Genomic DNA, 24,299 nt, shown 5'->3' on the forward strand with positions numbered 1-24,299 from the left:
TCCTCACTTTTGTGAGCTTTTAATTCACTCATTAAAAATTTCCTAAAGTTACCAGCAATTTTGGATGCTGCAGTTAAATATTTAATATAATATTTTAAAACTTGTAAAATACTTTTTTGGGTAGAACACTGTGATTATTTTTCAAATACTACCAAGCTGCATTTTAATTAATTGTCACATTATTTGTGTTCCTACAAACAGAAGAAAACCCCATCTTGAGACTGGATTGTTATTTTATATGTTACCATAGTGCCTAGGAACTTTAGTCCTGGACCAGGAGCCCACTGTGCTAGGCACTGTACAAACAGAACAAAGAGACAGGCCTTACCCCAACAAGCTTACAAACTAAGAATAAGACAAGAGACAACAGATAGATACAAATGGATGGGGAAGTACAAGGAGTTGGCACAGTAAGCAGAGGTCTCTGCACCCCAGTGGCCTAACTGTTAATAAGTTTTTTTGCAAGAATCATGGTAAAGGGGAGTTCTGAAAAGGAATTTGAAGGTAGATATGGCAGTTTTGTAGATGTTCACAGGGGAATGCCTCCTATATGTGAGGGGCAGCATGAGAGAAAGCACAAAGGTGTTTGTTTGAAAATTTAATAAGTGGTGATGGAAGCTGTATTAATGGGTTAATCAGAGGCAAGTGTCGACAGCTCAAGAGCAAATGGGATGATAGGGAGGGTGGCGATTGACTATGAAGGCCCGTGAAAGTGAATACAAGCAGCTTACGTCTGATGCAATGGGGGGAGCAATAAAGGAATGCAAAGAGAGGGATGATATGGTCAAAGTGACAAGCTAGGAAAATGGTCTTTGCATTAGAATTCTGAATGGAGATGAGCAGAGCAAGTCTGCATTTGTCAAGGCCAGATAGTAGGATGTTGCATTAATCAAGATGCAAGACAAGAGCCTGGATGAGAGTTTTACTTTGTGGATAGATAGGAAAGGCTATACTTGGAGATGTTATGCAGAAAGAATTGACAAGATTTAGACATAGCCAGGATGTAAGGACCTAGAGAGAGATCTAAATTGAAGATTACGTCCAGGTTACAGGCCTGAGTGACAGGCAGAATGGTGGCGTGGTCCATAGTAATCAAGAAAAGAGTTAGTGGGAGGACTTGGCAGGGAAGATAAAGAGGCTTTGTTTTAGCTGTGTTGATTTTGAACTGATGGCTGGACATCCACGAGGAAATGTGACACAGACCGAGATTTTAGTTTGGACAGGAGACAGGTCTGGAGTAGAGAGGTAGATCTGTGAGCCATCAGCATACAGCTAGTACTCGAAGTTGTGTTTAGAGAAGAGATTACTATGAGATACCGTGGCAAGGGAGAAGAGAAGGGGACCAAAGACAGAGCCCAGTAGAACCCGCACAGAAAAGTTGGAGGGTGAATGAGGAGGCTACTCTGAAGGACACGCTGAAGGTGTGATAACATTTCAGCTTAAGTGATCATTCAAAAGTATTTTGGCCCAAATTCACGGTAACACTTAAGCACTTTAACTTCATGAGGACTACTCACTTGCTTAAAGTTAAGTACGAAGGAGTGATGGACCTGGGGTTGGGGGCAGGCAGCGCTCCTGCAGTAGAAATATTGTGTAAGCTGATCCAGGTTTTTGGACCCACATGTCACACTCCTACACATTCTGGGAAGCAATGTTCCCTGTAAACTGCATACACACACAGAGGGCAGAAGGAAGAGCAAGACATGGAGGGGCTAGAGTGGCTGCTGCAGTGTCTGGGATCAGGCTGGGAAGCAGGTAGGAACTGAGGTGATTGGGTCAGGGCCGGAAGCAGCTACCCACAGCAGCTGGCGAGAGACACGTGAACAACTAAAACCCTGCACCACCCTGAGTCTTGAGTTGTTCCTCTCCACCCTGTCCACACAAGTCTCCCCATATACAGCATCCACTCCACTCCCATTCCTATGTCTCCACCTCCTGCCCCCATTCAAAGTTAACTTCTGACACCTCTGTGTGCATGTGCTTACATGCTATGCTGAATAGGGATCTTTACCCTTTCATTCTCAGTAAGGGCAATAGCAAAAATAAAAATTCAACAGAGGAGTGTGGCCTAATGGTTAACAGAAAGGATTGAGAGTCAGGTTATGGATATTGTATTCCTGGTTTTAGAACTGCCATCCTTTGTAATCTTGGACTAGCCATAAAAGGGAGACAGTTAACGTAAAAAAAAAAGTCTCAATTTTTTTTCGTGTTATCACAACACCTAAGATTATAGTAACTGATAGGTTAAACTATTGCCTTTACCCTCTTTTGAGTTTGTTTACTTTGTACATTTGACAGCACTTTGTGTATTTTCTTTTAGTTTCTCATAAAGCAATAGATAAGAGGAAAAACAGTTTAAAAACCATTAAAAATACCCAAATTAGTGATGGTTTAGGGGTTTATGGAGTATCTAAAACTACTTTTAACTCGTTAGATTTCAAGTTAATAGGAGTCCTTTGAACATCTATAGTTTAGTTTCCTCTATTGGGAAATGGGAATAATACTTACTTTGCCAAAAAAGGTGTTGTGGGACTTAGTTCAACGCTGTTAGGAGGAAAGAACTTTGAGAGCTTCAGACAGAAATTACTATAGAAGCTTTATTAAAAATTAGAAATACCAAACCCTGATTAACAAGGATAGAATTCAACAATATTTTTCCCTTCAAACTCCTCCTTCCTTAAATAAAAGTATAAAGCATGAATAAAGTTATGCATGTTTGGTGTTGCAGCAAGTTACCTCATGTAAAGCTTTTGCATCCTGCAGGTTTTGCACACTGACTTTAAAACCGTAAGAGTTGTTTAAAGATGGTCCTTCAATCTGAGAAGTTTCTTTCTTTGGGGCACTGAGAGCAGCAAACTGATTCTATTGAAAGAAATATATGCAGCAAAAAGATGAAAATCTGTAGATTAGTATATTTATGTTTCATTCTTCAGGTGACTGTTTTCCTATTTAACAACCTAAAGTTAAAAGCTCCTCTACAACAATTATAAGGAAACTTTCACTGAGCCTTTGTCTACACAATGAGTTAGGGTACATCTACACAGCAGAAAAACAAAACCAAACCAAACCCCACAGCAGCAACTCTCAGAGCCTGAGTCAACTGACTTGGGCTTGTACCACAGGGTAACCGTAGATGTTTGGGCTCAGGCTGGAACCCAGGTAATAAGACCCCGGCAGGGTCTCAGTACCAGGGTTCCAGACCGAGCCCAAAATGTCTACATGGCTATTTTTAGCCCCATAGCACGGGCAGCTAGTTGACCTGAGCTCTGAGACTCACTATCAGTTACTATTATTATTTTTTTTTTTGCTGTGGAGACATACTCTTACTGTGTGTGAAATGATCAATTTTTTACAAAAAAAAAAATCATAACATGAATAAAGACAGAGACATTTTAGGATTTGATGTGATCAAATAACATATGCTTATCACTTTGCTCTCATTTTTCCTTTTGTATTTGTAGCTTTATAATTCCCATTTAGTTACCATGATTACTGTCTATTGTGTGTTTATTACACATGCGCACACACAGATAAGAATAATTTCCCAGATCACAACAGCAAAAACAAAATGAAAGCCCATAAAAAATAGAGATTTATCACAGACTCAACAAATTCCAAAAATTGAAAAGGTCAAAATATAAGTACAAGTGAAATAAAGGTACTTGTTTATCTTGACACATGGACTATTTTTGCATCTGAACTTGAATGCGCACTTAAATGTAATTTAATAAACCTGAATCTTTGTTTCCAATTCTTATTTACCTTCACTTGTGTTGTTAAAAGTACTCTTCGAAGAGTGTCAGAGTTACTTCCTCTTCTGTGATTCAATTTCTGCATCTTTGGTTCTGTAAAAACATAGAACAAATGCAAATGTTATTTACTTTCCCCCAAATATTCTAAGAAAACTGAATTACCTACCAGGAAACAGAAAATTCTTCTATCTATTATAACGTGCACAAATTGATCACCTCCAGTCCAAAGAACAGCCTAGTGTGTTTTACAGACTATATGGCACTGTATAATAAGACAAAAACATATAGTTATCTTGGACAGTCTTAAAATTTAAGATATTTAATATTTATATTCTAATTTCAAAGTAAGTATGTGTTGAAACATACCAGTGACTTAAACAAAAAAGACTTAATGACTCAAAAATACTCAACATTTAATTTCAGTTATGTTGTTCATGTTTTAACCATCACTTTAGAATTCATATTCTAGCCACAGTACCACAATTTTTAAGGTGTTCTGACACTCAAATCTTAATTAATAATTGAATAATTACTTTCACTGGATAAACACTTGTGAAATAGATCCCTTTCAAAAATAAAAACATGTTTAACTTGCCCTTCCTGCAGAGAGAGGGTTATTTTTCAATTATTTCAAAGTATATTAAACTCTTTTCCTATTATTTGCGCGAAATGTTTTTGTACCTCTTCTTGTTGTACCTGGCTTAATAAATTTACCTGTTGATAAAGGAGTAAAATCAAGTGCTTCAGCTATTCTTTCTTGACATTTTCTCTGTACAATGGGTGTGCTATGAAGGCAAACTGATTCGGAATTTCCAGAACCTTCTCTGACCAGAAGTGGAGATGTGCTGAAGGATGCCCGACCTTCATCTTTGACATGTTTCTGTACATTCCCACTAGGTGCTGTGTCATTTTCTTCCACAGGTGATGAAATTATGTTCTGACTCTGCCAGTCTGCATCTTCTAAACTAGATGGTTTGGAATCTGGGGATGCTGCTTGTTGCCAAGGAGGAAGCACTGGTGAATCTGGTGAACTATAATTGACATAATAATCATCATCCTCTTCTTCTTTATCAAGTTCTATTGCTGAAGGAGCAAGCAGCAATGTCCCGCTTTCAGGTGGAGTTTTACTGGGTTCTGTGGTATTTGTAGAAATCTGTACAGTATTAATATATTTATCACAAGTTTCCTTGGTCTGTGTTGGTGTAGGATCTGCCTGTGAAACAGGAGCATCTTTTGTAGGCACAATAGGTATGCTGTCTTGCAGGCTAGGTAAACTGAAATTCTTAGCTGCTTTTACTACTTCAGTAGGCTGATCTTCAGGCAATGCTATGGATCTGAAATTCTCTGCTGCTTTCTCAGTGTCAACAGGCTGATCCTTAGGCAACTTCTTGACATGCTCATACTCTTCTTTGGCATGAAGCCACATCTGAACCTGTTGGCGACTCGGTGCGCATTTACACGGCATGACGACTATTTTTTTATCTTCGCTAGTTTTATGGCTATTAGTTTCTCCTTTGCCAGCAATGGAATGACAATTACGTGGTGGTGAACCTGGTCTAGGACTTTGTGTCATTGCTGAAAATGCAGTCTTCCAGAGGCGTAGTCCTTCCAATGAGAAATCTCCCTCAAACTCAGGCAGATCATTTGGAAGTCTAGTTTCTACTGTGAGAAGCCGTCCTCCAATCTCCCTGTAAAGAGAATATTTTAAGCTATTACTCTGCCCTAAATTGGAAACCTACTGAGAGTAACTCCTTTCTTTCTTTCTAGTGGAGGGATGGGAGTTTCTGAATCACTCTTAGTGCCCCAAGGATCTCTTCCAAATGCTACCTGCTTTACCTTTTATCTTCCACACTAAATATCCTAGGACAATCATCAACTTTTCAAAAGAGGAGTGATTTAGTTCCATCCAAACTCTATCAAACACTCTCCTGAATCGGCAAGAGAAATCACTAAAGAAAATCACTTTTCCCTCAGAGACAGACCGTGCCATTTCCACATAGCTCTCAACTCCTATTAGTTCAAGAATGTGGGAACAAACTGGAGTCTCTAGTATCATGGAGAGTAGTTCAGTACAGTATTATTAAACTACTGGAAAGGCCATTTTTCACACTCAAACAAAATTAAATTTTAATGGTCAGTAATAATATATTTGCAAAGACAGTAGCTTGGTGTTTTGGAGTAGAAAATATTAGAACATGATGTAGTTGGGGATTGGTCCTGCTTTGAGCAGGGGGTTGGACTAGATGACCTCCTGAGGTCCCTTCCAACCCTGATATCCTATGATTCTAGTTTCAGAAAGGAAGTAGAAATCCCATTTGGTTAAAGAATCACAGCTGAAGGACCACTCAACTTTCTGATCCTGATGTAAAATGCCAATGAATTTCTGGAAGAAGCAGCTGTTAGTACATTTAGTACACAAGTAGTAAAGGTAACACACGTACAATTTCAGCATTGTGAGGAAGCGTCACTTAGTACACTGTGAATGTATGACCAGTTTCACTACTTGCATACATCATAGCATGGTCAACAATTGTCATCAATTAAAGGTTTGGGTATCTATGCACTTGTCAGAATTACAAGCAGTCCTCAAGATGAAAACCAGGAAGAGTCCTCATGGCTCTAATCTCTAGAACAGGAATGGACAACAGGCGGACTGCGGGCCAAACATGGACCACCAGACGCTTTTGAATGGACTGCAAAATCTTTTTATTTACTTATTATCTTTATTGCTATTGTGGTATGAAAAATGTTTCTCTGGAGTCTGGACCTTGACTATACCTTGACCAAGAAATTTGGACCTTGACAAAAAATAATTGACTATTCCTGTTCTAGAGCAAGTCACATGGTCAGATGTCTTCCTTCACCCAAGGAGAAGGTAGTCAGCTCATTCCTCCTTTGATCATCTTAGGGACAACAAAATTGGCATGTGGCATTAAAGTGGATAACGGTAAGGGAAGGACAATTATTCTATTTTATTTAACTACAGAGTTAAAACAAAAGCCGTGGAATTTAAGTTTATCACTTCAAATCTTTTACATCGGAGAGTGAAAAATTCCTATATATAGCTAAAATTAGCTTTAGGAATACATGTAATTAGATTTAACAGAATTACAAATATACATACATATAGAAATGCCTTGTAATAAAAGTGTACAGACAAATTACCTTGGCTTTTCTGGTGCATCAGAAGGATTGCTGCAAAATGGTTCTTGGTAAATTGTTTCTGCAAGGTCATGATCTAGCAAAGTTGCCATGATTTCTTCACGACTTGGTGGTGACATGAGAGGTTTAAGAATGTGAGCAGTACGAGGCGTAAAACTTCCATTCTTTGACTGTGAGGGAGAACTGGTTGATCGTGGTGAACTGTCTGGAGTTGGAGTTAATCCTTCATTGTTTCTTGAAGCATACAACTCTAAATCCTCAGAAGCTGCATCCACGAGTTCACCATCCGGAGAAGACAATACGGAAGTAAAAGAGGTATTAATTGAACCAAGTGGCTGACATGGTTCAAAAGTGGTTTCTTTTCTAGTGCAGCTTTGAATGAAGTCTGAACAGCTTGACTGTGGAAGGCTAAGAAATACCTCTTTATTTACTGGATTTCTATTCAACTTGAACTTCTCATTTACATAGTCCCCTGCCTGTTGCGTACAGAAAATATCTACTGATGAGCTAGTTCGAGACGCTGAAGGATGAACATTGTTTCTCCACTGACCATGGCGATGGTTCTCATTGTTATTCATAGAAGTTTTCTCAAAAAGTTCAGGACTTAGAGCACCAGATGTTACCCATGTACTTGGGTCTGAAGAGCGATGTTTTTCTTCCTCAGATTTTTGGCTGTTATGACTGAAAAGTTCATTTTCTGCTGTTTGTCCAGGAAAAAGATCCTGAACTGCATCACTCAAAAACTTCTGTGGCAGACTTTGATCTGCTGGGACAAACTGACTTGCAGAGTACAAACTACAAAATCCAGTCTGCCCTATGGTATTAATATCAAAATTGTAATTATGGTCTGGTGACAGGCTGTCTTCAAGTGAGTAACAGCTTTCAAAGCCTGGGTCTGAAAAAAAACCAGGGCTGTCATCAGATATAAAGTGGTCAATCTGATTAGTGTTATGCTGGTTTGAAGAATCCACTTTTAAAGGTTTCGGTGTTTTTTCTTTAGGTTTTGTATTTCTGGGAGCGCGAGACTTTCTTGGTGATGTGACTGACTGTGATCTTTTAATTGCTTTATGCTGTTCAGGAGAGCAAGAAATACTTTTGTTTATCTGAGGTGTAACTGATAATGGATCTTGCAAAATACCTGCATGTTGTGCTTTTTGCTGTCTCTTTTGTAGTAACTCTTTTAGAACAGCTAATCCAGACTGTCCTTCACTGAATGCTGATGGGGTCATTACAGTCCTGTTTTTGCACTGGGAGATAGTTTTTGTTTGTGAGATGGTTTCTGACAAAGACCGATGTTTTATTCTTTCGGGTTTAAAATGAGACATATCAAAAATAAATCCTCCCTGTTTTTGCTCCCATTTTAGCTGTTTCACTGGACTCCTTAAAGAAGTTACAAAACAGTTCTTAGGCAACTGAAGCGATCCATGGCTTTCCTCAGATGATTTAAGTATAGAAGAATTAGAATCTGATTGTTTTGATGCTTCTGGTAAGCATACAATCTGCTGCTGATTATTGTCTTTACAATGCAAAAAATTAGTGGTATGTAACTGATCTGTCTTCATTGCATCTGGAAAGCTATGTGTTTCATTTAATTTTCCAATTGATGACAAGTATCTATTCTGTGAATTTATCATCTCTTCTGTCTTTGTAGATGTTTTATCTTTAGAGTTACATATATTCTGTGTTACCTGAGATGAGTGGTTAGATGGGTCAAATATATTATTTTGACTCAAACTAGATTCCTTCATTCGAAACACAGCATTTTGACTCTTAGACCTTTGGGAGTTTATTTTTGTTATTTCCCTTCCAGGTATCACAGGAGGAGAAATGACAGATGAATGAAGATTTTCTCTTGGAGTAGACAAACCTTGCAAACCCACAGGCTTATCAGTTTCCAGCAATGGATGAAAATAGCCAGATGAATTTCCTTGTACATCCACTGTTGGGGGGAGCTGTGTTGATAGTAGATGTCCTGTTGAATAGCCAGTTAGAGGAACATCTTTCTGAGTAAGAAGTGGTTGTGAGCTGCCAAAGTTGTGAGTAATTTCAGGCAGATCTTGATGTTTCAGCACAAATTTAACTTCTGCAGCAGAACGAGTATTTCCTTTTTCATCTTTAAATGTCATACGCTTTCTTGATGACATTTTTTCAGTTATTTTTTGTCTCTGTTTTGTCCTAGGTTTCTTCTTTCCATCATTTGCTGTTTTATTAGTCTGATTAATCTTGTTCCTTTTCTTAGTAGCTACCGTAGCAAATTTCTTTTTACATTTCTTAACCTGAGTTTTTGCTCGACTATTTTTTCCTACAATGGAATTAACAGTCTTGCTGATGTACATATTAGGACCCTTAATAAGTAAAGCTTCTTTGTCTAGTCCATTCATAATTTCTTCTGCTTTTGGATCAGTGGGAGACCAGCAGCGAGGGGGAGATGCATTTACTGGACTTATGCTTCTCTCAGAGAGAAAACCTAATTTAGACATAACGTCACTATAGTGATAGTCACAGTCTTCAGCTTCAGCATTATAAGATGGTGAAGGGGGAGAAAGGATTGCATGAGTTCTTTTTCTGAAAGATAAAGTTCTTTTAATATTTTTACTACTTGTTTTTTGTGGTTTTCCAACTTTTTTCTTAGCTGACTTATGTTTTGCTTTCCTTCTGTGACTTTTCTTTGGTGTTAATGGATAAATAGGATATTTGGTTGCAGGGGAGTCAGGAACGTTTGGCCAAAAGTCCTTTAAAGGTGCAAGCTTTTTATATAGGTTCATCTTTTCTTCTGTAAGTATCACTTGTTCCTCACTAGAGTCTATTTTTCCTATTTTAACAAGCATATTTTTTCTGCCTCTAAATCTATTAATTATAATGTATTTGATAATAACAGGTGGCAGTTTTTTAGAGAGTTTTCTACGTTTTCGAGATTTCTGAGACCCATCCAAACTTTCACCACTTTCTATGGGCTGAGGTAGGCTAATTTTTGAGTTGTGCATGACAAAACTTGATTCACTGTCTTCAGTTTCATAATTTACTTTTCGTTTAGTTCGGAGTGTATATTTATTCCCACATAATCCAAATGACTGCTCTGTTTCCAGGGATCCATCTCTAAATTGGCAATCAATACAATTAGCATTATTTGCAGGCATTTTGTTTTCAAAAGCACCATGAGGAACTTGAACTAAATCAATAGGTAATGCACTGTCCTTGTCAGGAATGTTACTGCAAGCATCATCTTGTGTATAGCAGCTTTCCTTCATGGATGCAACATCATTGACATCTGCAGGTTCCTGATGATTGCTAAGACCCAATTTCTTTTTATTCAGCTTTAACCTGGATTGTCTGTTGCCCTGCTGTAATTTATACGTCACAGGAGCTAATTTTTGTGGTCGGCTGAGACAATTAGAAAGAACAACACTGGGAAAAAACATATAATGTGCTGCTTGTTGACTGAGGCTTGTTTTTTCTGTCTTATGCTCCTGAAATTCTTCATACCTAATTTTAAGTTTATTAAGGCTTCCTTCTTCATCAGTGCTACTTTCAACAGAATGCCCTGCAGTTCGATTCCCTCCTGAGCAAGACACCAATTCACAACTTTCTGTTACCGTTGAAGGGAAAAAGCTATTTATACCTGTGCTGCTGGATTTTTCATTTGCTTCAGAGGGTATTTTATTTTTGGAGAGGCTTAGCTCTGAAAAACTGAATGAGTTTTTACTCAACACACTATCACTAATGTGGCAGCTCATATGCATAAAAGAGGCATCATCCTTGTCTACCTTTCTGATGCTGGTGTACTTCCTACTTGGTATCTGTCTGCTCACCGATGAAATATCTTCTTCATATTCAAAAATATTATTTTCACATGAAGAAACTGGAAGAATATCTTTCTTATTACTTTCCTTGTGAGAGTTTTCAGAATGGGCACTATTGCTGAATGATGTTGGACATTTTGCAGTGTAAGTGCTTTCTTTTGTGAGAGAATGGACTGAAAGATCAGGTCTTGCTTCAGCATTTGGTTGTGAAAGCTCTTCTACTAAATCTTCATTGTTCAAAACATGGGAAGAAAGGGCACTTGTGTGTTTACACTGAAAAGTAATCTTAGCAGAAGATGGGGGTTCTAGCGTAGTAGCGTCTTTGTGAAACATCGAGGTCTTTACGGACATTTTACTTGTTGCAATTATGGAGGAGTGAGTTCGAGAACTTTCATTATTCAAAGGATTGTCTGGAATGGAAGAAAAGCAATTATTTTTACTTTTTTCCCCTCATTTCAAAATATCTATCTTAAGATATTAACCATTTTAAAAATACCTCTATGAAAATAACTCCCATCAAAAATCAAAATCATATTTTATTTATGGGCAAGATTGTTATGACTATGATTATGGCTATGTTTTAGGCACAGGTATTTTTGGTAAAAGTAATGGACAGGTCACGGGCAATAAATATAAATTCACGGCCTGTGACCTGTCCATGACTTGTACTATAAATCCTGATTAAATCTTGGGTGCTTTGGGGCAGAGGGCAGCCCAGGGGTGCCGCAGGTGCTTGGGTGGGGGGGGGGGGACGGGGGGAGAGGGTGGGTTTGGTGGGGATGGTAGGCTCTTAGCTGTAGGGGCGGCCAGGGGGCTCTGTGTGCTGCCCCCACCCCAAGCACTGGCTCCGCAGTTCCCACTTTTTGGGAGTCACAGCCAATGAGAACTGCGGAGGCGGCACCTGAGGATGGAGGCAGCATGCAGAGCCACCTGGCCATGCCTACACATAGGAGCTGAGGGACACGTCACCAATTCTGAGGAGCCTCCCGAGGTAAGCGCTGCCAAGAGCCCTCACCCCTTTCTGCACCCCACCCCCCTACCTCAGCCCTCTCCCACACCCAAACTCCTGCTGCTGCTTGGGGGAAAGGGGCACGGTGGCTTGAGACTGCCCCAGCAGCGGCTGGTGTGGCTGGCTCAGGGGCTACCCGAGCTGCTCAGGCATTCCCTGGGTCAGCCGCATCGGTCACTGCAGAAATCACGGAGGTCCCGGAAAAAGTCACAGAATCCATGATTTCCATGACCTCCAGGACAGACTTGCAGCCTTAACTATGATTCACATGAGCATAGGAGTTGTCATACCAGATCAGATCATTTAAACAACTAGTGCAGCAGCCATTCTGCCAGTCATTCCTAAATACTACACAAATACACACATGCCAAATTTTTAAACCAAAGGAAGAATTTAGGCTTCTAAATCCACCTACAGATACCTAAATACAAGTGGCCTGATTTTCAGGAGTGCTGACCTACCAATGCCAGTGATGTCAAGGGAGCTGTACATGCTCACTACCTTTGAAAATCAGGCTTATTAGGATTAATAAATTTAGCACTAGAAGCTTAATTTCAGATTTTGAGATGTTAGCTATAGTCATTTGCTTTGTTCCTGTTTCAACTTGTATTATTTATTGATCTGTGTCTATCTCCATGCATTTCCATAAATCCTGGAAATCCAATGAAGGATTTGTTTGGTTATTATTCAGATAAAAGGATAACAACAGGGATACACATTCTATTCAAGAGAAGAATGCCCAGACACCTCATCAGCTAAATAATTGAAGAGTTTGCCAAAGGGTCATTATTTACTGTTAAGGAATAAATACTAGGCATATAGCCTCTCTCTCATCTGTGATTGTATACTATTACTTTCAAATTTGCAATGCAATGAGGCACTGTCACAACATATTATCATAACCCTTCATGGATTATTTTAAAATATACTTCTAAAATGCAAAACCATTCCAGAAAATATATTTTTTAAAACAGTGTTTAAAAACCAAATTCTTGCCTTATTGAGCACATGCAAATTGCATTAATTTTATAGAGATTTGTGCACATGCATAGGAGGGCAAAATTTTCACCCTAGGGAAGTAATTAATAAGAATTTCATGCTAACCAGCTAGATTTCAGACTAAGAAATACGGTGTTGTAGAGTTTGAATTTAATCTGCAATTTCAAGTTTGTAGTCCATTTAGTACAATTAACACAGTGTCTCAAAACTATATTAAAAAATATAATGATGTAACCATGTTACAATTTTCTGGTGCAAGTGTTGGAGGAACCAAGTAGGGGCAGCTCTTCTTGACCGCTGCTCACAAATGTAAGAATTAGTAGGGGAAGCAAAAGTGGATGGGAACCTGGGAGGCAGCGACCATGAGATGGTCAAGTTCAGGATCCTGAAACAAGGAAGAAAGGAGAGCACCAGAATATGGACCCTGGACTTCAGGAAAGCAGACTTTGACTCCCTCAGGGAGCTGATGGGCAAGATCCCCTGGGAGAATAACATGAGGGGGAAAGGAATCCAGGAGAGATGGCTGTATTTTAAAGAATCCTTATTGAGGTTGCAGGAACAAACCATCCCGATGTGTAGAAAGAATAGTAAATATGGCAGGCTACCAGCCTGAGTTAACAATGAAATCCTTGCTGATCTTAAACACAAAAAAGAAGCTTCACTGGAAGACTGGACAAATGACCAGGGAGGAGTATAAAAATATTGCTCGGGCATGCAGGAGTGAAATCAGGAAGGCCAAATCACACTTGGAGTTGCAGCTAGCAAGGGATGTTAAGAGTAACAAGAAGGTTTTCTACAGGTATGTTAGCAACAAGAAGGTCAAGGAAAGTGTGGGCCCCTTACTGAATGGGGGAGGAAACCTAGTGACAGAGGATGTGGAAAAAGCTAATGTACTCAATGCTTTTTTTGCCTCTGTCTTCACAAACAAGGTCAACTCCCAGACTACTGCACTGGGCAGCACAGCATGGGGAGGAGGTGACCAGCCCTCTGTCAAGTGAGAAAGAAGTGGTTCAGGACTATTTAGAAAAGCTGGACGAGCACAAGTCCATGGGGCCAGATGCACTGCATCCGAGGGTGCTAAAGGAGTTTGCGGATGTGATAGCAGAGCCATTGGCCATTATCTTTGAAAACTCATGGCGATCGGGGGAAGTCCCGGACGACTGGAAAAAGGCTAATGTAGTGCCCATCTTTAGAAAAGGGAAGGAGGATCCAGGGAACTACAGGCCAGTCAGCCTCACCTCAGTCCCTGGAAAAATCATGGAGCAGATCCTCAAGGAATCAATTTTGAAGCATTTAGAGGAGAGAAAAGTGATCAGGAACAGTCAGCATGGATTCACCAAGGGCAAGTCATGCCTGACTAACCTGACTGCCTTCTATGATGAGGTAACTGGCTCTGTGGATGAGGAGAAAGCAGTGGACGTGTTATTCTTTGACTTTAGCAAAGCTTTTGATACGGTCTCCCACAGTATTCTTGCCAGCAAGATAAAGTAGTATGGACTGGATGAATGGACTATAAGGTGAATAGAAAGCTGGCTAGATCCTCGGGCTCAATAGGCAGTGATCAATGGCTCCATGTCTAGCTGGCAGCCGGTATCAAGCAGAGTGCCCCAAGGGTTGGTCCTGGGGCTGGTTTTGTTCAATATCTTCATTAATGATCTGGAGAATGGCGTGGACTGCACCCTCAGCAAGTTTGCAGATAACACTAAACTGGGAGGAGTAGAAGATATGCTGGAGGGTAGGGATAGGATACAGAGGGGCCTAGACAATTTAGAGGATTGGGCCAAAAGAAATCTGATGAGGTTCAACAAGGACAAGTGCAGAGTCCTACATTTAGGAAGGAAGAATCCCATGCATTGATACAGACTAGGGACCGAGTGGCTAGCTAGCAGTTCTGCAGAAAAGGACCTAGGTGTTACAGTGGATGAGAAGCTGGATATGAATCAACAGTGTGCTCTTTGTTGCCAAGAAGGCCAATGGCATTTTGGGATGTATAAGTAGGGGCATTGCCAGCAGATCGAGGGACATGATCATTCCCCTCTATTCGGCATTGGTAAGGCCTGATCTAAGTACAGTGTCCAGTTTTGGGTCCCACACTACAAGAAGGATGTGGAAAAATCGGAAAGAGTCCAGTGGAGGGCAACAAAAATGATTAGGGGGCTGGAGCACATGATTTATGAGGAGAGGCTGAGGGAACTGGGATTGTTTAGTCTGCAGAAGAGAAGAATGAGGGGAGATTTGATAGCTGCTTTCAACTACCTGAAATGGGGTTCCAAAGAGGATGGCTCTAGACTGTTCTCAGTGGTAGCAGCTGACAGAACGAGGAGTAATGGTCTCAAGTTGCAGTGGGGGAGGTTTAGGATGGATATTAGGAAAAACTTTTTCACTAGGAGGGTGGTGAAGCACTGGAATGGGTTAACTAAGGAGGTGGTAGAATCTCCGTCTTAAGAAGTTTTTAAGGTCAGGCTTGACAAAGAGCCCTGGTTGGGATGATTTAGTTGGGGACTGATCCTGCTGTGAGCATGGGGTTGGACTAGATGACCTCCTGAGGTCCCTTCCAATCCTGATATTCTATGATTCTATGTTGGTCTCAGAATATGAGAAACACAAGCAGGTGAGGTAATATCTTTTACTGGACCAACTTCTGTTGGTGGAAGGTACAAGGTTTGTGTCACTCTGCTTCCTTCCCCAGACTTGAAGAGCCCTGTATCTTGAAAGCTTGAACCTTCCACCAGTAGAAATTGGTCCAGTAAAAGATATTACCTCACCTACCTTGTCTCTCTCATTAAAGAAAAATGACTACTATTAGAAAAAAACTAAAGCAAATACTTCATCTTAATATTAGGATCCCTTTGCCACAGAACCAAGCATTTGTTCTCTCTCGCTCTCTATTTATATTTCATTACCTTGTTCAATATACTTATATAAAGATAATATATAAATCACCTTACTAAAAGTAAGTAGAAAATAGTATTTAAATATTCTCTTATCATCAAAATCACATTACCCACACTATGAATTGAAGTAATTTCAGACCTTTTTTATTTTTGCAGAGGTAATGAGGGTAAGGGGGAGAATTTTTTTTTTTTTTAAATTCTGAAACTTGAAACTTCTTCCTTGCTAACTTGTTCCTGCTTGCTGTTACACAGTTTTAAACTCATGCAATTTCAGGATATAGATATGCAATATATTGAATGAAATGAAGGCTGAAAGTGAGTTACACTGCATTAATTATGGGTGGTATATAACTGAACAACAGTACATAGGGAGTCTGGATTCTTTCACAAGTTTACTAAATTCAGTATACTTATAGTGAAATCCTGGCAGACTAAATGGTTTCATGAAAATAGTAATTTCTCTATTGTGTATGCATAATAAAAATTTCAAACAAATTTAAAAAAAAATCCCTATGGTAACTGGATGAGCTTTACCCTCTCCCTTAAGACTAATTTAAGACCCTCTTTACTCAGACTAAAAAAAAAGCAGGGCAGGAGAGGGAAGGTACAGTTGGGAGAACCATAAGCCTTTTATGATTAATCATCTTATAAGCCAATTTACAGTATTTAAGGGTCATTTCCTGCAAAGTGCTGAGAGCACGTCCCTCCCACTGACTTGGGAGTTGAGGGCAGTCAGATCTTCCAGGATTGGTACACTGATCAGGAAACCATTTATGTTCCATGCAGTAACTCAATTTTTAGAGGATTTGTTTAAAAGGTGTAATTTTTAAAGTAGTTTTACTATTTACTTACCACCGTTTTCATCTGCAGTTCCATCTAACTGAGGTATAGAGAGATTAGCTAGAAGCAAACTGTTACCACTCCATTCCATTTCTTCTTCTGAAGATGAATCCTCCTCTTCAGTTGAGCTTCTATGCATATTTTTGCTCACTGACCTAAAGACAATTAAACAACCCTGATAAGAGCCGTATATTTTAGATTGCAAAAAACCTCTGGCTGGAAAGAATTATGGTGGAGGTAAGTGGGAGTCCCTTATCTTAAAGGATCAGCCTACTGCTGGTGGTCCAGAAAAGAAGTGTGCACCATAAGGTTTAATCATTGCCCCCAAGGTGAACAGGAACACATGGTGCTATTGTTGGACTGTCAGGTCAGTCTTTACAAATGTATTTCCTAAACATTCACTCCAGGTACATCAAGTGTCAAACCTATACAGCAAGGCTCTAAACTGATTATAATGAAAAGGATGACAGATCAGGAACACAGATACAGGAAAAAGCTACCTTAAAATATGTTTTCGACAGCAAAATTAGAGGCTTGGATACAAAAAACACACATATAAAAGTGATTATCAAGTGTCACCACTTTAAAAGCCATATCTAGCCTGAGATCTACCTGGAGCTCCAATGATCAATGGGAGTCCCTTCTGTAAGTCAGCGGTAGTGTATGAGTATTTAAGTTACTTCATTTAGAGTTGCTCATTCACAGGAGTTGAAAACATGAAGTATTTGGGAAAAAGGACAAATATTTCTTTAAAAAAAGGAAAAATCCTGTTTTCCATGTCAAATACATACCTTCTTTTTGCCCCATGCTCTTCAATGCTGCTATCCCATCTTTGGGACATTAGCAAACTGAGTTCCATCTCTTCCTTTTCAATTTGTGGTTCATTTTCTTCATCATCACTGTTCTGGAGATTTCTATAGCTTCCAAGAGAATTATTTTGAGATAACGTTCTGTGTCCTCCCATTTGATACCCATCATCCTCCAAGCCAGCCAACAGGTTTATCATGGCCTGATCAGAACTACTGTCCACTGCAAAAAAAAAAAGCCCACACGTACATAATTTTTACCTATAATTTTATTTTACTTGTAAATGAATGTTTAGTTATAGTTTCTCAGTAAAATAACTTTAAAATACAGTTCCTAACCATTTTTAATCAATTAAGTAGGTAGTGATGGGAGTTGGTGGAGGCACCAGAAACACAGCTCTCTTCATGGCCACCTTATTTTCTATTTCCCTGTTTTACATCAACCTCCCTACCTGTCAGGCTCCAATCCTGACAGCCTTATACCTGTTTCTTACATTTCTTCCTTCATGCTCTGGTTCTACTAAATTCACTCTCATCAATGCTCCTCTCTCTCCAATTCCTTCCACCTCCTCACACTCAGTGAAAAAGGCTCTCTTCCTTCATTGCAGCAGTTGAAGCCATCTTCTTTTGCTCTCTTCTCTTCCTAAGTAACTTTACCTCTCTTGCCTAATCAAATTCCCATGCTGCCAACTCCCACCAACTCCTCTTCACATTCAATTCCCTCCTCAAACACGCTTCTCTGCTTTTCCTCCTATACTCCTCTGCACCCTTCACTGTCCAAGATTTTGCCTACTTTTAAAAAAAAAGCAAAACTGAAAGCATCCAGGAAGACTATTCCTCCTCTCCTTCCATCCCAATTCCTTCTTTTTATTCAAAGATCTATTTTCTACTATTTGCCATTAATCCCACAAGCTGTTCCCCTGATACCATCCTTCTCTCTCTCCTTTCATCCCCAGTTTTCCTCCCTCTCAATCTTTAAATTTTCTCAATCCTTGGGCATCTTTGTTTTTGCCTTCAACTAAAGAATCATAAAAATGTAGGGCTGAAAGGAATCTCAAGAGGTCATCTAGTCCAGCCCTCCATAATGTGGCAGGACGAAGTATACTGAGACCATACCTGACAGGTGCTTGTCTAACCTGTCCTTAAAAGCCTTCAATGATGGGGATTCTTCAACCTCTCTTGGTAACCCATTTCAAATACTTAACTATCCTTATTGTTAAAAAAGTGCTGCAGATTAAGACCATTGCTTCTTGTACTACCTTCAATGGACATGGAAAACAATTGATCACCATGCTCTCTCTAACAGCTCTTAACATACCTGAAGACTGTTATCAGGTCCCCACTCAGTCTTCTTTTCTCTAGACTATACATACCCAGCTATTTTCCCAGCCTTTCCTCATAGATCAAGTTTTCTAAACTTTTCCTCATTTTTGTTGTTCTCCTCTGAACTCTCTCCAATTTGTTTACATCTTCCTTAAAGCGTGGCACCCAGAACTGGACACAGTACTCCAGCTGAGGCTTCACTAGTGTCAAATACAGTCAAACAATTCCCTTCTATGTCTTAGAAATACACCCCAGAATATTAGGCATTGTCTACACTGCAGAGTTTTGTCGGCAAAAGGCAGCTTCTGGTGGCAAAACAGTGGAGGTGTACACACTGCAATGCCCACTTTTGGTGACAAAACTCTTCAGTTTTGGCGACAAAATAAAACCACCTTGATGAGAGACAGCGTTTTTTACAGCAAAGTTAAAATGACAAAGTGTCAGTGTAAAAGCTGCCGTTCATCCCAAAGAGAATGTAAAGGCTCCCCCAGTATCACACAATGCCCGCCACTGCTCTGCTCACTGTTTTGAACTCATCTGCCCTGCAGGCATGTGCCCCTCCCCTTTCAAAGCTCTATGAAGTTCTGACAGCTCAGCATGCTGCTCTGCTCCCAGAACAAAGAGCAAATCATTAATGTGGAATGTTGTTGTCTCCTGCACTAGGCACACAGAGGCAGGCAGGCAGGGGCAGGTCTGTGTGTGTGAGAGACTGCTGTGTTGTGCTGTGCAGAGCCAGGGAGGGAAGTGAAGGCTGATGTCCGCTGTGTCCCCCTCCCTCTGCCACAGAACTGGTTGCTTTCAGCGGCTGAGACAGCATGCCAACACACACACACTCCCCCAACACACACACTGTCACTCCCTGTCACACACTCTGCCCCCACTCACCCCTCCCCACTTCAGCTGAAAAGCGGTTGACAGTCTAGTAGGATGCCCATGGAACAATGGGATTGAGACACCTGCATCATGTGACAGTGAACCTGCCCCATAAGGCATTGCAAACCCTTCCCAAAGCACCCTGCAGCCAACTGCAGAGTGGGAAATCCACAATGCACTGCTCTCTGTGTCGATGCACGAGCTGCTAGTGTGGATGCACTCTGCTGACACAAGGAGCATAGTGTGGACATGCAACAGTAGTTTAATTAAAGCACTTTAATTAAAGTGGCATAACTTTTGGCGACAAAACTCTGCAGCGCAGACATAGCCTTAGCTTTTTTTTTGCAGCTGCACCACTTTGTTGACTCATATTTAGGGCCCTACCAAATTCATGGCCATGAAGAACGCATCACAGACTGTGAAATCTGGTTTAATCAGAAGTTATGGGAATGATGCAGAAATTACTGGGTAAAATTCTGTGGCCAGTGTTATACATAGGGCCCTACCAAATTCTCAGCCATGAAAAACGCATCACAGACCGTGAAATCTAGTCTTTTGTGTGCTTTTAACCTATACTATACAGATTTCATGGAGGAGACCAGAGTTTCTCAAATTGGGGGCCCTGACCAAAAGGGAGTTGCAGGGAGTGGGGGGGGGGTTCGCAAGATTTGGGGGGGAGGAGGAGAAGGGGCGAAACGGTATTGCCAACCTTACTTCTGCACTGCCTTCATGGCTGGGCGACCAGAGAGCAGCGGCTGTTCAGCAGGTGCCCAGCTCTGAAGGCAGCGCCCCGCCAACAGCAGAACAGAAGTAAGGGTGGCAATACTGAACCATGCCATCCATCCTTCCTTCCTTCTGCGCAGCTGCTGGCGGCAGTTCTGCCTTCAGAGCTGGGCTCCCAACCAGCAGCCACCGCTATGCAGCTGCCCAGCTCTGAAGGCAGCACCACCACCACCATCGCAGAATTATGGGTAGCAGTACCACAATCCTGCCTACAATAAACTTGTGACGACCTCCTCTCCTCCCCCCACAACTCCTTTTTGGGTCAGGATCCCTGCAAGTACAATACCTTGAAATTTCAGATTTAAGTAGCTGAAATGATGAAATTTACTATTTTTAAAATCCTATGACCATGAAATTGACAAAAATGGACTCTGAACTTGGTAGGGCCCTACTCATATTCAATTTGTGATCCACTATAACCCCTAGATCCTTTTCAGCAATACTAACATCTAGCCAGTTATTCCCTATTATTTGTAGCTGTGCATTTGATCTCCTTCTTAAGCTCAGTACTTTGCAGATGTCTGTATTGAATTTCATCTTGTTGATTTCAATTCAAATTCAAATTCCTCTAATTTATCAAGATCCTTTTGTATCCACCTATCTTGGGGAAAAATTCTTCCCATCCCCACATACCACTATGGAGCTGGTTTGTTAAAGCCAGCCTATGAGAGTTCTCTCTCACCCCAAACCCAGAGGAAGAGAGCTGAGAACAGTGGGAGCAATATAGGCAGTGGAGAGAACAGGCCAGCCAGACCCCCTTTCTCTCTGACCCAAATTTTGGGACTCCAGAATCTCCTTAAGTATCCCCACACCTCCTAGAGACATATGGAACAGGAACTCCTCCCAGCACCTCTAGTTGGTTGACCTGGAAGATGACAGCTTGGATTAGAGAGAAAGCAGCAGCAGAGCAGTCTTTACAAACCAGCTGGATTGATGAGAGATTATAGAAGGTGACACTGGAAAGCAACCTTCTAAACTGCAAACTCCTTGGGGCAGGGAGTGTGCCTTCCTCTGGGTTTGATACAGAACTAAATACACCGAGGGAAAGCAACAGTTGCCCAGTAGCAAAGAATGTATTATTTATGTACTGGTTATACTCACTGAAAACTGCAGTCTGATTCAGTCTCTGAGATAGTGGATGAAAACTCTGACTATTTTCCATGATGTTTAAAATCGCTTCTTCATTAATAAGCGCGTCCTCCTCTTTATTAGTATCCCTATTAGGTTCTTTAAAAAATTAAACAAAACTTGAAGGAGTAATATACACCAGTGTTTCAATATGAAAGCAAAACAATTTCCAAAAATCAGTTTGTGCTATTAAACATTTAAGTATTTACAAATTATTTTATAAGACTTCTAAAAAAGTTTCTGTGGTTCTATCGACTATGAACATTTTGATCCACAAAATGTCTTTGTGGTGGTGAAAATCCTGCATGTATTGGGCCAGATGTTGTAACTTGCTTCACATTCTTTGTACTGCTCAGGTAGCACAAAGAAAAACTAGCTCCCCAGTCCGGTATGCTACTGATACAGAGAGGACCCAAGTGCATGTAGAGAGATGGCATAGCTGGCTCCTAAGGACCGCTGGTGAAGGGTTTACTTTACTGGCGTTACAAGGAGCTAAAGTGAGGGCAAAGGTACTGTTTAGTTCAGGCAGTCTATAATGAAGAGCCAAATCCTGCTTGATTTATTCATGCAATTAGTTCCAATGGCCTAAATATGTGAATGTGTAAGGCTTGGTCCCAAAAAGTAATGTCACTGAAAACACTCACCTGTGTTCAGCTTCTTATCTTTGTGCACTTCCACCATATTGGCTGGTGAACATGGAACTGCTTTAGGAGAAAGTATTTCCGAATGTAGTGTTAACTCAGCAGAGAACTCCTCTGATCCATTACTGTAGTCCACTGACCCTGACAATGTTCTATTTAATTAAAAAAAAATCTTTAAAATGACTATTCAGGTTAGCACAAAAGGTTATAAATCATGGGAAATGGCTGACCACTTACACAGAGAAGTCATTTTGCTTGAGGATTTCCTTAAGTCTCTTTTGAAAGATTTTTTCACTCTCTGTTGTTGGCACAAATCCACGATCTTTAAGATTTTTAAAAAAAAAGTTTTGTTATTTGGAGCTTTTATTCTGATCTATCAACACAAAGTGACTTGTGCATGACTGCTAGGATAATCGCTTATATTAGCAACTCACTAAATCTTTTGAAAAAATATATTTGCTTAAAACCAGTTCAAATTTGAGTGTGACAACTGTGATCAGAAACCAAAGAAAGACAGTACAATTATTACCAATGCAGCTATTATTCCTGGGGGAATTCTGCGCCACTGCGCATGTGCATAATTAATGAGCCGTGCATATTTTTAATTTTTTGTGCAGAAAAAAGCTTCTTCCAGAAAGTTGCTGCAGTTCCACCTTTTTCCCACCAGAGGGTGTTGTGGCACTAGACCAGAGAAGCAGCTCCCAGCTAGCTAGGAAAGAGAAAGTGCCTGCCTTCTTCACAGTGCCTATTGGGCCAGGACAGGAGACGGGGGCTATGGGGAGACAGACAGCTGGGGGGTCAGACAGGGGCTCATAATGGCTAGTGGGGGAGGACTGACTGAGGCAGGGGCTGAATGGGAGTGGAGGCACAGGGCTATCGGGGGAGAGGGTGCAGGGCCACATAGGGACAAGGGGGTGGCTGAGTGGGGGCACAGAGACACATGGGGACAGGTGAAAGGGGTACAGGGCCAAATGCGGATGGGGTGTGGGTGTCTGAGTGAGGGTGCAGGGACACATGTGGACAGGAGGTGAAGGACACATGGGGGTGCAGGGACAGGGACAGATATGCCTAACTGAATGAGAGAGGCTAGGAGTCAGCCAGGGTCTGCATGGGGGGAAGCTCCTTGATTTTTTTAAGTACTTACGTTTATATAGTACTTTATATGTCTAGAGAACAACTCCCACTGACCTCAGTTGCAGCTGTGAGTACTCAACAGCTCTGCAAACTGGACCCTATATGTCTGAAGTTAGGCACCCAGAATATGAGAAACACAGTTAATGGCCACCTATGAAAATTTTCATGCATGTGACTTGCACATTATCACATAGGCACTATGTGGCAGAGGCAGGTATTTCTCCAGGGCAGCATTAAGCTGCCTAAATCATGAGACAGTCCTTTCTCTTCCTGAAGTCTCCTACGTCGTTCACCAAACATTTCCAAACTTCTCCAACAAATCAGGCAGGGGTCCTACAGAGAACAGTCTCATTGACTACACAACCCTGATTAATTCCAAGAGTACAGTTTTCCCTGTGCAATAAATTTTTAACATGACCAAAACAATGTATTTTTCTCGTAACCTGGTTTTGAGAAATAACTACACTGTTTTAACTGAAACGTCACCAAAAAAGAAAAATCAGTCTTAGGCAGACACCCTAACATCAGTCCAAATGGGTTAAGTCTGACAAAGTTATAAGCAACTGAATATAGGGTATTATAATGGAAAGTGTCACGCAACCTTAACTTTATTATACAAAGCACAGGCAACAACCTGTGTTGGGTATAATATATTCTGTTAATTAATATGATTTTGAATCATATTTTAAAATAAAAATAAAATACAAACATTGGAAATGCTCTTTCAATAAAAGAAAAACAATAAATCTCAAAAAACCTGAAACTTAATATATTAACTTCAGCTCTGTATCCTACTCACCTCTCCTATAAAAATGTTCTATAGACAAACTGCACATCGCTGTATACTTCATTTACCTTGTGAATCAGATGGACTAATCTGAGAAGATTCATTCTTCTCTCTCCGGCGCTGCTTTTCATCTTCCCATATAGCTTGCAAACCAGGGTTCCTGCCAATCTGGGCTAGAATATGCCAGAACACATCAAGAAAAGGTTGTCAGGGTGAAGAAACAAATTCTTTAAATAACTCTGACAATGGCATATTTTTCCACTAATAGCTTTTGCCACATCACTGTTCGTTGCAAGTCATACCTTGCCTAGACATACTGGTATAATGCAAAGTTCTGGCGTAATTCCTCTATTTATTCCGCAGTAACC

The 24,299-nt window shown here is 40.6% G+C and overlaps 1 protein-coding gene across 1 annotated transcript in view; it reads right to left on the reverse strand.

Annotated features, from left to right (window-relative positions):
* REV3L (REV3 like, DNA directed polymerase zeta catalytic subunit) overlaps nucleotides 1–24,299 on the reverse strand; it is a 253,067-nt gene that overhangs the window by 84,019 nt on the left and 144,749 nt on the right. The window contains exons 7-16 of the mRNA XM_048844767.2: nucleotides 24,000–24,104; nucleotides 22,248–22,332; nucleotides 22,014–22,162; nucleotides 21,343–21,468; nucleotides 17,248–17,485; nucleotides 16,469–16,611; nucleotides 6,918–11,124; nucleotides 4,467–5,440; nucleotides 3,763–3,845; nucleotides 2,737–2,862 (exon numbers count right to left, since the gene is read on the reverse strand). Of these exons, the coding sequence (XP_048700724.2) occupies nucleotides 2,737–2,862; nucleotides 3,763–3,845; nucleotides 4,467–5,440; nucleotides 6,918–11,124; nucleotides 16,469–16,611; nucleotides 17,248–17,485; nucleotides 21,343–21,468; nucleotides 22,014–22,162; nucleotides 22,248–22,332; nucleotides 24,000–24,104 (6,236 nt within the window). The remainder of the gene's footprint in view (nucleotides 1–2,736; nucleotides 2,863–3,762; nucleotides 3,846–4,466; nucleotides 5,441–6,917; nucleotides 11,125–16,468; nucleotides 16,612–17,247; nucleotides 17,486–21,342; nucleotides 21,469–22,013; nucleotides 22,163–22,247; nucleotides 22,333–23,999; nucleotides 24,105–24,299) is intronic.

The sequence above is a fragment of the Caretta caretta genome, chromosome 3 (genome assembly GCF_965140235.1).
Source record: "Caretta caretta isolate rCarCar2 chromosome 3, rCarCar1.hap1, whole genome shotgun sequence".
In the NCBI taxonomy this organism is placed as follows: Eukaryota; Metazoa; Chordata; order Testudines; family Cheloniidae; genus Caretta; species Caretta caretta.